Genomic DNA, 14,539 nt, shown 5'->3' on the forward strand with positions numbered 1-14,539 from the left:
GCTGGCTGAATAAAGTTCCTTCGCATGAAGGGTGTATTACTTGAAATGAAGACTTGAAGAAGGTGAAGAAGAATATGACGTGAATGCTGAAGGTCCAAACTGACTCCTCGTGAGAGGCCGTAGAAGCCGGTATACCGTGTTCGATGGCTGAGTCGCAACCTTGCAGGCTGGAGCAGTGACTTAGGTGGCTGTAACGGGATGGTGCCAGCAATTGGACTTACATGGTGCCGTACAGGTTTAGGAGCGTATGAGCTGGTCAGGTAGAGACCCAGAAAAATGGCACAGCAATAACAACAAGAACCAGGAACAAGAGAATACTCTTATCCCAATTCAGTCTGGTCACCGATCCCAATTCAGTCTGGTGACCAATCTGGTTCCAGTCCAGTCACGGGCCCCAGTTCCTGTACAATAAACTTTACCATAGTTCTCTACTTGATCACGCCTTTGGGCTCACCGGCACCAGAGAATCTGCATTAAAGTCTAGGGGCCGTATGTAATAAAGTCCGAGTTGGCTGGAGGTACGGGTTCCCGGCCAAACTCTGACTTTCTTTTAAAAGCAGAAATCACGTACAATCCAAAACCATGCCTTGTAAATGATTGCTGCTTTAAAAAAAACGACAGAGTTCAGCCGGGAACCCGCATTTCCGGCCAACTCTGACTTCATTACATCTGTCACCAAGTCCACTAGTCAGCAGCCTCTGCTGTTCCTTTCTGCTTCCTAGCTTCATGAGAAGCTGGATCAAGCCTCCCAGTTTCCTCCACACTCAATCTCCAACAGCTATAGCCACTTATAGCTTCCCTAGCCAGACCCAATCCTCCGGTGTGACAAACTGGACTTTCCAGTTTAATTCTGGACTCTACTGGCAAATTCTGTATCAATTTGGCCTGTCCTTTGCTGATACCTCTGTGCTTGTGGCCTACTCTTCTGGCCTCAGTTGTGGCCTTGACTTACTGCACAGACCACCTGTTTCCAGATAGATGCATCCAATCGGTGCTCAGCCTCAACAGCTGCCATGTGGCCTCTCCTCTGCCATGAGAACACTGGGACCAGGCCTACATGGACCTGACAGTTATATTGAGTCACTACTCCTAGGGTCAAATGTAAAAGAGTGAGCGTCTCAGAAAGTGAGAGATTTGGTAAGGTTTCACAGTTTTTTTTAAAGTGGCAATCATTTACACAGCAAGATCAACCTAGTTTTGCAGTGTAAATGATTGCCACTTTAAAAAAAAACTGCAAAATTTTACCAAATCTCTCACTTTCTGAAACTCTCACTCTATTACATTTGGCCCCTAGTGTTAGGTCGCTGCAATCACATTTTTCTGTCATCTCTTCTAGGTATGACCTATTCCACCCAGGGTAATCCTATTTAGTGTGCCCAACATGGCTGCCTCACCTGGTACCTTTTTGTGGGTGGAATATATAACCCTTGGAAGTTTTTACCCAAAATGTCTGTATCAACCCTGCATTATTCTTATTGTGCTCTCTATGTTTTCTTTTTTACTTCTGTATTACTATACGTATTAAGATTTTATACTGTGTGCTTTGTTTTTGATGCCTGTAAAGTGGCTTTAGTCCTTTTGGAGAAAGAGCGCTATATAAATAAAACTATTGTACTATGTAATAAATTTCAAATTCAATTTGGCCTTGTGTGAATTCAACACTAAATATATTTCTTGCTGGGTCGAATGAGATTATGTTGCTAAGAGGAAAGTTGGGATCCTGATAGTATTAATTTAAACATCCTGCTTTAAATGAAACACAAATCATTGTATTAACCAATTACATAAAATATACTTACCTTTAGATCATGCTTATTGAGGTAGCCATTATTTAGATGTTCTATTTCAGATATATACTAGCTGAAGTAACTGGGTGAAAATTGTCAAGTTATTAAGTTATCAATGAGTTGAATGCAGCTGTCAACATTTTAAAAATAATTAGCAGCTCCTCCAATACACCCATGAGGTGGCTACCCGGTGTCAACTTTCCTTTCTGTTCAGTTTTAGAATCACTTTTCATTGTGTGATCCATTTAAAGTTTTCCTTCTGTTGTCAATGTTGCTATTCCAAGGCTTTTTGGGTACATAATATGTTTTGTCTTCCCACCTCCATTTCTGTTAGTTATTGTAGTTCATTGATTTATGGTTATTTCTGTCAGTTAATACAGTTCATTTATGTTTTCATCCAAATCCATCCAGTGATGGCCCAGAACAGGCTCCTTATGTCAAGGTTCTGTCTGACATACACCAAATGAGAGGTCCGACCAGGACAGTAACCCTTTAGTATGTCTTCTTGGACCCAATGTTATCACTCTGTCAAGTATTCATTCAAATCCATGAAGCGGTAGGCCCAGAACAGGCTCACTGCATCAAAGTTCTGTTTGATGAACACTAACAGGAGGTCCTACCAGGACCCCAACCCCTATGTATGTCTTCTGGGATCCAATATTACCACTCCGTGAAGTTTTCTTCCAAATATATCCAGTGGAAGGCCCAGGACACGCCCCCTGGGTCAAAATTCTGCCCAGCGAACACCAAAGGGTGGTCCAACTGTGACCTCAACCCCTTAGTATGTCTCCTGGAATCCAATGTTACCACTCTAAGAAGTTTTCATCCAAATCCATCCAGTGGAAGGCTCAGAACAAGCTCCCAGGTCAAAGTTCGGCCCAGCGTACACCAATGGGAGGTCCAACCAGGCCCCTAACCCCCCTAAAACCTGGTCAGGATCCAACTGGACCACTTTGCATTGGTTTCATCCCAATCGGTGCAGGAGTGTCCGAATGCCTAACCGGACCGACAAACAGACTGATGAATTTTATATGTAAGATTGTTCAACTACGTTTGAACCTATATTTTGCAGAATACTGTTGGTTTACCACATACTGTATCTTAAGAAATTAGACTTATTCAAATGATCATCTTTTGGTAAAAAACTGATATTAAAACTTTTTTTGTATTATTCTTTTTGTCTGTTTAACTAAAGATTACTAATAAAACATTCTTGCTGTCAACCAAGCATACAAGCAGCAGAAGCAGGCACTGAGATAAGACACTATGTGCCTAATTCAGACCTGATCGTAGCAGCAAATTTTTCAGCAGATGGGCAAAACCATGTGCACTGCAGGAGGGGCAGATATAACATGTGCAGAGAGACTTAGATTTGGGTGGGTTATATTGTTTTTGTGCAGGGTAAATACTGGCTGCTTTATTTTTACACTGCAATTTAGATTTCAGTTTTAACACACCCCACCCAAATCTAACTCTCTCTGCACATGTTTAATCTGCCTCCCCTGCAGTGCACACGGTTTTGCCCATCTGCTAACAAAATTGCTGCTGCGATCAGGCCTTAATTAGGCCCTATGATCACAAGGATCAGGCAGTAAGTGTTTAATCCTGCTGGGGGTCCAACAAGTATTTGCTGAGAGTTGACAGTAGGGGCTACTGAGTTCGGACTGCAGTAAATCACTGCCTTTGCCCAGAAACATAGAAACATAGAATTTGACGGCAGATACGAACCACTTGGCCCATCTAGTCTGCCCATTTTTTTTGATCCTTTAGGTAATCGCAACTTTTTTTTAACCTTAATTCTTTGTAAGAATATTCATATGCCTATCCCAAGCATGTTTAAATTGCTCTACAGTCTTAGCCTCTACCACCTCTGATGGGAGGCTATTCCACTCATCCACTACCCTTTGGCTGTTCCCTGGCAGTCTGAATTAAGCTCTAGTGAGGAATGCAAAGAATCTGTGGCATTTTTTTTAATTAATAATGAGGGGGAACGGAACACTAAACAATGAAATGGGACTTTCCTGCAGGGTGCGGGAGGATATGGAAGTATGTATCAATGGCTACATATGTATAGTACAGCAACAGGTTCTTATATGGGATTTCAACGGGTGGTCTTCAGTTTGCCGGCTGTCGGAGTCCCGGCGCACAGTATACTGGCGCTGGAATCCTGACAGCCGGCATACCGACATGTTTCTTCCTCTTGGAGATCCACAACCCCCCTAGAGGGAGAATAGATAGCGTGGTGCATGTAGCATGCCACCGTGTTCGCAGCGTCGTGAGCATAGCGAGCCCGCAAGGGGATCATTTGCACTCGCCACACTGTTGGTATGCCGGCTGACGGGATTCCGGCGCCGGTATGCTGTGCACTGGGACCCCGACTGCCGGCATAACATACTACACCCATTTCAACTACTACTAATAATAAACTGTTGACTGCTTTTGCTACTGTATATGGTGGTCTTCAACTAAAGTATTTAAGAAAAGTGTCTAGTCTAGTAAAATAGAGGGAAGTTAGCTACACGGGTGTAGTATGGTATGCCGGCTATCGGGGGCCCGGCGCCGGTATGCATACCAGCGCCGGAATCCCAACCGACGGCATACCAACAGCGTTGCGAGCGCAAACGAGCCCCTTGCGGGCATGGATCCCCAAGTGCGAGAAACTGTGTTGGTATGCCGGCTGTTGGGATTCCGGCACCGGTATACTGTGCGCCGGGACCTCGACAGCCGGCAAACTGAAGACTACCCAGCTAGACTACAGTACTAATGCAACAGTTAGCCAAAAATACTGTTTACTGTAGCTCGCAATGTCCCTGTCAGCCCGTACTCTGAGCTCCGCAAACTGGGACAGGCTGGTGAGATTTTTCTTAGGGTACACGCAGGAAGGAGCGCGGCTGTAGACTGGCTGTGGAACAGTGGAGACAGAACCCGGAACAATAATGTGGTCCTTACAGGGGTAGCCTTTACGCGTTTCTCCGCTGTCACAGTGTAGCGGTTTCCTCAGAAGGTCGGAGTACGGGCTGACAGGGACATTGCGAGCGGTGCTGCTGACAGCCGCTCTCCCTCTCTTCACACGGCATTTGGATCCAGAGAGGTGTATGCTCTTCCTCCCCCCGCTGCACCAGATATTGGGAAGTTTATTGCTATTGAACTCCAGCAGCGGTGAGCATTAGACATTACTTCTAAAACATCATATATTACTCTGTGGAACCTTATCCAAACACAGTGGAAAAAGCTACCAATACATGAGACAGCAATTGATTTACAGGCAATTACCGGATCATTTATATTCTGTGGAATCCTCTGGGGATGTGTCAAGCACTAATACTTTTTAGAATGACTTTTTAGAATAATTTTGTTTTTATAATTTGTTTATTATATGATGTGCATTTATTAAAGTATATACAATTTTATTAATTGCATTTGCGCTCTCATTTATCCCAAACCATATTGTCTTTAATTAGGTGATAATCCAAATCACCTGTTGGGAGCAGCAATTACAATTATTTATTTTTAAGTGTTCAGTTTATATTTGAAGGAAGCTTGCGCCTAATAATGAGTGTTATTGGCTTAGAGGAGGCATTGCGTCATTGTGTGTGCAGCGCAGGGAGGGCTAGTGAAGCCTTCCACTGCGCCGCAATGTGTAAGAACATGAAGTTCTTGTGCGGAGGCGTTTGTACTGCCGGTGCTACAGGAAGGTGAGGGGGGCTTACAGCCCTTTGCCGGAGGGCAGGGGGGGAGGGGCCTCGGGCGGTCATTGCAGGTTGCTGTAGCAGGAAAACATTTTTTCCTGTCTACAGCAGCAGCACATTATATCCTGTGGGCCTGTTTTGATGGGGGGGCTTGGAGCTGCAGCTCCATCCGCCCCATTGTTAATCCTGCCCTGAGTTCAGCGGCACCCAGGACCCTCCAACAGGCCTAGGTAAAATGTACTCGCTGTCCCACCGTCTTATAAAGTTGTTTATGAGACTGTACTCCCTCCTCTGTGAGGCTAGTGTCCTGTCTCTAGGTCAACAATGTCTAGGTCGTCCACTATTGTACGACAGTAGGTCGACATGGTCTCCAGGTGGACATGACAAGGTCGACATGAGGTTTTCACATTTTTTGACTTTTCCATGCTTTACGATCCACGTGGTGTATAATTGGGAACTGTAACTTCCTTCCCCGAAGCATGGCAAGCGAACACGGTGCACTAATTGGGGTTTCCTGATCACTCTACGGAGAAAACGACACCAACATTTTTAAGAAGACTCATGTTGACCTTTTGTTATGTACACCTTGTACATGTCGACCTAGAAACCATGTTGACCAATAGTGGTCGACCTAGACACTGTCAACCTATGTGTGGTCGACCCTATGATCCACACCCGTGAGGCTATAGCAGCTAGCCAGTCTCACGCACCCTTCACCGGTGGTCCCGCCCCCTTCACCTGTCGTTCCGTCCCCTTAAATCAAGTGCAGTCTACTGTTTTTTTTTTTTTTAAAGAGAAATGTTGCAGGGTATGGTAAGCAGGTCGTCTAGTGCAGCAGTAGGCAACCTGCGGCTCTCCAGCTGTTGCGGTACATCACATCCCAGCATGCCCTGCCACAGTTTTAGAACATCCTAACCGCAGACCTGTGGTAGGGCATGCTGGGATGTGTATAACCACCTTTGTTGCCTGCCGATGATTTTGATTATAGTAGGGATGGCCACCTAATCATCGATGGTTTATGGCCGATGTTGAATAGTTTTGCCATCGATGGGAGAGAACCAGATAGTTTCTTTCCATCGATGGCTTTGCCTAAAGTACAAATTGGTTTAAAAAAAAAAAAAAAAAAGATGCTGGGACACGGAGTATAGCTCCGCCCACAGCACTCGTGAAGACACGCCCCTGGTCTGTGATTGGCCCGCGGGTCATTCACAGAACTAACAGGGGTGGCCATCGATGGGTGAAACCATAGCATAGTTAGTGACGATCGATGGTCACTCACAGTTTCGCCATCGATGGCAACCATACCGATGACCATCCCTAGGAGACGCCATATTACTACGCATGCGCATTGCCTGCCGATCCGTTTGCAATACGCATTACTACGCATGCGCATTGCCTGCCTAGCCGCACTATCGCGCATGCGCAATGTGTTGTGCGGGTTTCGTTCGGAGATGACGTTTCATTCTTCTCAGCGCTTCCGTCTCTGCCCAGGACAGACATGGCGGTTCCGGCGTCTAATCCTAACAATCCCATCGTGTTCTTCGATATCAATATTGGGGGACAGGTAATGTACAGTGCTCGGAGCTAGAGCTCCCGCTGTACCCTTATGTACCGCTTGCCTGTATGCTATGCTATAGTCCTCGCCCTTCTACAGACACTGCCATGCAGAGAGTTCATTGCGTTCCATGAAATTAACTGTTTAAAGCGCATATAAAATAAATCCCTCATTCAGACGTATCGGAGTATGTGGCATACTGTAACAGCACCAGCAGGACCAGTGTCGGCTTGTGTCATTAAGGTTTCAGTGAGGGTCCTTCAATTCTGCGCCCAGTCACTAGTCCTTGGTCCTGCTTTTCCGTTTACTATAACTAATAGAGTAATAATGTGTTGATAAAGTGCACTGCCCACAGACCGAGATGTCAATCGGGGATTTCACCTGTCTCCCTGTGTGGGCTAGTCTGAGCCTGAGCAGGACGTCAGGCATTATATACAAATACAATAAAACATTGCACTGTAGCTATGAATTTGTTATTATACATTGCACGCACAGTTGGGGCAGCATGAGTGATTCATTTGCTTCCAGTGCTGGTTAGTGTAGTTTTATACACAAATATTGGTGATCCACTCAGATGCTCCAAGAGATGTTATATACAATTTTTATTTTAGATTTGCAGTGAGAGATCTTTAAATTTTACACACTTAAGGGCCCTACACACTCTGCTATACTCCGCCGAGCTGCCCGATGGCGGATACGACCGAAGGGCGACCCTTCGCCGTGGGGTAGATGACGGGGGGAGTGACCCGGCACCAATGATTAACGAGTGCGGGGCCGCGCATCGTTAATCGTTTGTGCCTACACACTAATGAACAAGAACGTTCATATCGTGCAGTGAGATCTGCAAGTGTGTAGGGCCCAATAGAAGTTTGATGTTTCTGTATAGCTAATTGGCAGGCATCTCCATTACCTGGTTTCAATAGGTGCCTCACACAGTAGACCAGTGGTTCTCAAACTGTGTGCCGTGCCACCTTGGTGTGCCCTGGGAAACTTGCAGGGGTGCCTTGGATGGGTGGTCCAGGACCAATTAAAATTATTTATGGTCAACGTAATAGGCAAAACCAGTGTTGATGACTGCCAATCAGAAACTATGTGGACAAATAGAAGAAAATATTGGGGGTATTTCAGATCTTATTGCAGCAGAAAATTTGTTAGCTAATGGGCAAAACCATGTGCACTGCAAGGGGAGGGGGGGGAGGCAGATATAACATTTGCAAAGAGAGTTAGATTTCGGTGGGTTATATTGTTTCTGTACAGGGTAAACACTGGCTTCTTTATTTTCACATAGCAATTTAGATTTCTCTTACGTCCTACAGGATGCTGGGGTCCACATTAGTACCATGGGGTATAGACGAGTCCACCAGGAGCCATTGGAACTTTAAGAGTTTGAGAGTGTGGGCTGGCTCCTTCCTCTATGCCCCTCCTACCAGACTCAGTTTAGAAAATGTGCCATGAGGATCCGGTCACAGCTAGGGGAGCTCCATAGGGGTTCTTCTAGGTTTATTGTTTTCTTTAGGGTTTTAGGCACAGGGAGGTTGCTGGCAACAGCTGGCGCTCCGAAGGCTCAGCGGTACTTAGTGCGGTGCTGTGAGGGGCGCCCTGAGCCAGCGCCATTCCCTACACTGGTTGTAAAGTCTGTCAGGGGCCCGGTTTCACTGCCAGCATTTTTTTCAGGCCAGTATAAAGAACAGTAGAGCGGGAAGCAGAGCATTGAAAGGGGCGGAGCTTCTCCTCAGAGCGGACCCAGCCGAGTTCAGCGCCATTTTTCCTGCCTGCAGATCAATGTGGAGACGCTAACAGGGAGAGCTGTCCCTCCATTTCAACTTCAGCTGTCTTGTATGGTACCAAGGGTTGTAGAAGGGGGGAAGGCTGTGCGAATACTGTGTAACCTATTAAGGTGCACAGTAAGCGCTAGATAGGGGCTTCTCTCTATCTGAAAAGCGCTGTGTGTGGGTTGGCTCCAATCTCTGTGTCTCTCTTGGCATTCTTGGGGGGAAACTGTGCCTGTCATTTCCCTGTGTGTGTGTGGAATGTTTGCTGTTTCCAAATGCCATGTCTAGGGACTATGTGTCATATGCTGCAGAGGATAATTCCTCTCAGGACGATCCCATTCCATATACTCAGGATTGTACTGTTTTATCACAGATCCCTGCAAAGGAACCCAAGTGGTTAGCCTCTATTAAGAGTATGATTTCTCAGATTTCTACTAGGGTAGCACAGACTGAGACTGCAACTCGGGTTTTACAGACCTCTATGGGGGGTTTGGTCTGGTGCTGTTCCGTCAGGCCCCTCTAGCGTGCACCCTCAGAAACGTGCTCTTGCCCAGATTATGCAAGATGACACGGATACCGATTCTGACACGGAAGACGGTGATGGGGATGTGCTGCGGAGGGCGGCATCTCTTGCAAAAGGGGTGCAGTTGATGATTGAGGCCATTAGAGATGTGTTAAATATTGCTGACAGAACACCCGAGCAGGTTGAGGCTTACTTCACGGATAATAAGAAAGCCTTGCTAACCTTCCCTGCGTCTATAGCAGTGATTTTCAACCTTTTTGTACTCTCGGCACTCCGAACAATATTTAAAATTGCCAAGGCACACCATCAGTTCCCACAGAAAAAAACAAAAAACACACATTGGCCCTCATAGTAAAAAATATCCACACATACATTGGCCTACACAGGAAAAACAATCACATTGCTCCCCACATAAATCATATTTCTCTCTACATAAATCCTATTGCTCCCCACATGAATTATTCACATTGTTCCCCCCATAATCCATAAATCCTTATTCTCCCCACATAAATCCTGTTGTTCTCCACAGGAGAAAAAAACAACAACAAATATTAGCCCCTACCGGTCAGCTGTCCTCCTCCCTGTCCCTCAGTGGCGGGGGTTGTTCATAATGGAGTGCTGCGAATACTGAGCAGCGGGCGGTCTGGCAGGTGTTGATGTGGGTGGGCAAGAAAAGCTGTGTATGCGCAGGTGGGTGGGCTGGCTGGGTGGTGAGATGCGGCAGCCGTGACCTATGATATCACACCGCTGCGTCTTCAAGGCATACGTCACAGTTGGAACACGACTGATCCTCTAAGAAGAGCCTGGGCCAACAGTTGACTCTGAAGGTGCAGGAAGCTGCTCTGGCTCCGCGGCACACCTTGCAACTGGTCGCGGCACACTAGTATGCCACGGCACACTGGTTGAAAAATCCTGGTCTACAGAATTAAACGCTATATTTGAAAAATCCTGGGAAAACCTGGAATTTTTTTTTCCAGATTCCAGGGAAGGTTCTGGTTGCTTTTCCTTTCCCTGAGGAGGATAGAAAGAAATGGGAAAACCCACCCATAGTTGACGCATCTGTTTCCAGACTGTCAAAGAAGGTGGTTTTACCTGTCTCGGGATCTACCGCGTTAAAAGAACCGGCTGATCGCAAAATTGACACTACGCTTAAATCTATATACACGGCTTCAGGGATGATACTACGACCTACTATTGCCTGTGCATGGATCTCTAAAGCTATAGTAAAGTGGTCAGGCACATTACTTGAGGAATTGGATACAATGGATAAAAGTGAAGTTGAATTGTTTTTACGTAACATACAGGATTCTGCAGGATTTATGGTGGAATCCATGAAGGACCTGGGTTCGATGGCTGCAGGGATATCTTCCATGTCTGTCTCAGCTCATAGAGGACTCTGGCTACGCCAATGGTCTGCCGACGCGGAATCCAGGAGAGGTGTGGAGAATCTACCCTACACAGGTCAGGCTCTATTTGGGGAAGCATTGGATGTGTGGATTTCCACGGCAACTGCGTGGTAAGTCTCCTTTTCTTCCCTCAGCTGCGCCTGCTACGAAGAAACCCTTTTCTTCAGCTACGTCATAGTTCTTTCGGACAGCTAAAACAAGAAAGACCAAGCCGTCTAACACCTTCTTTAGAGGAGGTCGGGCAAAATCCCAAAAACCTGCGGCTGCAGTTTTCCGGGACCAGAAGCCTGCTTCTGGTACATCAAAATCCTCAGCATGATGGTGGACCGCATGGCCTGGAGGAAAGGCTGGTGGGGGCGAGGTTCAGATGTGTGGGTGTCGTCTGGCCTGGACCCCCGGGTGCAGAATATTGTGTCCCTGGGGTACAGGCTGGTGTTTCAAGAACTCCCGCCTCACCTATTCTTCAAATCAGGCTTACCAGCTTTGCTGGCAGACAGGGCTGTCCTTCAGGAAGCCATCCAAAAATTGGAAAAGTCACAGGTCATTATACCAGTTCCACCTCAGATGCAAAACAAAGGGTTACTATTCGAACCTTTTCGTGGTACCAAAGCCGGATGGTTCGGTCAGGCCAATTTTTAATTAGATAATGTTGAACCCCTATCTGAGGGAGTTCAACTTCAAAATGGAGTCTCTGAAAGCGGTGATCTCAGGTCCGGAGGAGGGGGAGTTCCTGGTGTCCCTAGATATCAAGGATGCGTACCTCCACATTCCGATTTGGCCGCCACATCAGGCTTATCTCCGATTCGCACTGTTAGACTGTCACTATCAGTTCCAGACACTGCCATTCGGCCTTCCACGGCACCGAGGGTGTTCACCAAGGTGATGGCAGAGGTGATGGTTCTCCGCAGCAGGCAGGGAGTGAACATAGGGGGTAATTCTGAGTTGATCGCAGCAGGATCTTTGTTAGCAATTGGGTAAAACCATGTGCACTGCAGGGGAGGCAGATATAACATGTGCAGAGAGAGTTAGATTTGGGTGGGTTATTTTGTTTCTGTGCAGGGTAAATACTGGCTGCTTTATATTTACACTGCAATTTAGATTGCAGATTGAACACACCACACCCAAATCTAACTCTCTCTGCACATGTTATATCTGCCTCCCCTGCAGTGCACATGGTTTTGCCCAACTGCTAACAAAATTCCTGCTGCGATCAACTTGGAATTACCCCCATAATTCCATACCTGGACTATCTGCTGATAAAGGCAGTGTCCAGGGAGAGGTTGTTGCAATCCATTGCTCTCATGACTCGACTGCTCAGGGATCACGGTTGGATCCTGAACCTTCCAAAGTCACATTTGGAACCGACAGGGAGATTATCTTTCCTGGGGATGATCCTCGACACGGAAATGCAGAGAGTGTTTCTACCAGTGGAGAAAGCATTGGTGATGCAATCAATGGTCCGGGATGTTTTGAAGCCTGCCCGGTTATCGGTTCATCAGTGCATTTGCCTTCTGAGGAAGATGGTGGCCTCTTACGAAGCTCTACCGTACGGAAGATTCCATGCTCGACCCTTCCAGCTGGATCTCCTGGACAAATGGTCGGGACCTCATCTGCACATGCACCAGAGGATACGTCTCTCACCGAAGGCAAGGATTTCACTCTTCTGATGGCTGCAAATGCCTCACCTTCTGGAGGGCCGCAGTTTCGGAGTTCAGAACTGGATCCTTCTAACCACGGATGCAAGTTTTAGAGGTTGGGGAGCAGTCACCCAGAAGGAAACCTTCCAGGGAAGATGGTCAACTTTGGAAGCCATTCTTTCAATAAACATTCTGGAACTAAGAGCTCTGTACAACGGTCTTCGCCAAGCGGCACATCTTCTACATGATCGGGACATTCATGTACAGTCGGACAATGCAACGACGGTGGCCTGCATAAACCGACAGGGAGTAACAAAGAGCGGAGCTGCAATGTCAGAAGTAAAAAGAATCCTCCTCTGGGCAGAAAGGCACGCATTGGCGCTGTCAGCGATCTTCCTTCCAGGAGTGGACAACTGGGAAGTGGACTTCCTCAGCAGACACTATCTCCATCCAGGAGAATGGGGACTCCATCCGGAGGTGTTCACAGACGTGACCTGTCGTTGGGGCGTGCTTCAAATAGACATGATGGCCTCATGTCTCAGCAAAATTTTTTTGAGGTACTGTTCTAGGTTGAGAGACCCACAAGCAGTGGCGGTGGATGCCCTGGTAACTCTGTGGGTGTTCAAGTCAGTGTACGTGTTCCCTCCACTTCCACTCATTCCAAGAGTTCTAAAACTCATAAAGAGAACAAGGGTTCAGGCAATTCTCATTGCTCCGGACTGGCCAAGAAGGGCTTGGTCCGCGGATCTTCTGGACTTACTGCTGGAAGATCCGAGGCCTCTTCCTCTTCGCGAGGACCTTCTGCAGCAGGGGCCGTTCACTTATCAAGACTTACCGCGGCTACGTTTGACGGCATGGCGGTTGAACGCCAGATCTTAGCCCGAAAGTGTATTCCGAGCAAGGTTATTCCTACCCTGATACAGGCTAGGAAAGGAGTAACCTCTAAACATTACCATCGCATTTGGAAATGTATGTGTCTTGGTGTGAATCCAAGAAGTTTCCTAAGGTGGAATTTCAACTTGGTCGGTGTCTCCTCTTCCTGCAAGCAGGTGTGGATATGGGCCTGAGGTTGGGATCCGTAAAGGTCCAGATTTCGACCTTATCCATTTTCTTCCAGAAACAATTGGCTTCCCTCCCTGAGGTTCAGACTTTCTTGAAAGGGGTTCTGCACATCCAGCCTCCCTTTGTGCCACCTACGGCACCCTGGGATCTTAACATGGTGTTACAGTTCCTCCAATCGGATTGGTTCGAACCTCTACAGGAGGTTGAGGTCAAGTTTCTCACGTGGAAGGCTGTCACTTTGTTGGCCTTGGCTTCTGCTAGACGCGTGTTGGAGTTGGGGGCTTTGTCTTGTAAGAGCCCCTACTTGATCTTTCAGGAAGATAGAGCTGAGCTCCGGACACGTCAGCAGTTTCTTCCTAAGGTTGTGTCAGCTTTTCATATCAATCAACCTATTGTGGTGGCAGTTGCTACTGATTCCTAAATTCCATCAAAGTCCTTGGATGTTGTAAGGGCTCTAGAAATCTATGCTCGTCACAGAAAATCGGACTTTCTGTTTGTCCTGTATGATCCCAAGAAAATTGGTTGGTGTCCTGCTTCTAAGCAGACGTTTTCGCGTTGGATTAGGTTCACTATCCAGCATGTGTATTCTACAGCAGGATTGCCGTGTCCAAAATCTGTTAAGGCCCACTCTACTCGTAAGGTGGGGTCTTCCTGGGTGGCTGCCTGGGATGTCTCTGCTTTACAGCTTTGCCGAGCAGCTACTTGGTCAGGGTCGAACACTTTCTTTTTCATCCACTAGGGGTCTCTGGAGTACTCTTGGGTTATGGACTGGGCGTAGCCGGAAATGGCACATATTTAAATATTTAAATTAGTAACTGGCCATCCCCTCCATAATCCCATAGAGCAGTGGTTTCCAAACTTTTTTTAATCACGGCGCCCTAGAATATCAGAATTTTTTTCACAGCTCCCCTAGGCCAAAAATCTCTTATTGAGAAATTTAAAAATAGATATTACATTAAGTAGATCGCGTTTATAATTTATATGTCATCCTTAGGGTCAGTTGTGTGGTGAGGGACAAGATTTGCTTCTGTTTTGCCACATATTTTATGACTGGCAGCCACCAGCACTGGTTTTGCCTATTACATTGACCATGAATAATTTGAATTGG

At 46.7% G+C, this 14,539-nt stretch overlaps 1 protein-coding gene across 2 annotated transcripts in view; it reads left to right on the top strand.

The window, feature by feature from the left end:
• Positions 1 to 6,911: 6,911 nt before the first annotated feature.
• The window catches only part of PPIH (peptidylprolyl isomerase H), a 305,388-nt gene continuing 297,760 nt past the window's right edge, over positions 6,912 to 14,539 (top strand). Inside the window, exon 1 of one of the 2 annotated variants that reach the window (XM_063941659.1) lies at positions 6,912 to 7,040. In XM_063941659.1, coding sequence (XP_063797729.1) covers positions 6,975 to 7,040 — 66 coding nt within the window. In that variant the 5' untranslated portion in view covers positions 6,912 to 6,974. The remainder of the gene's footprint in view (positions 7,041 to 14,539) is intronic. The other variant, XM_063941658.1, reaches the window with a different exon arrangement.

Source organism: Pseudophryne corroboree, chromosome 10, assembly GCF_028390025.1.
Source record: "Pseudophryne corroboree isolate aPseCor3 chromosome 10, aPseCor3.hap2, whole genome shotgun sequence".
Taxonomy (NCBI): Eukaryota; Metazoa; Chordata; class Amphibia; order Anura; family Myobatrachidae; genus Pseudophryne; species Pseudophryne corroboree.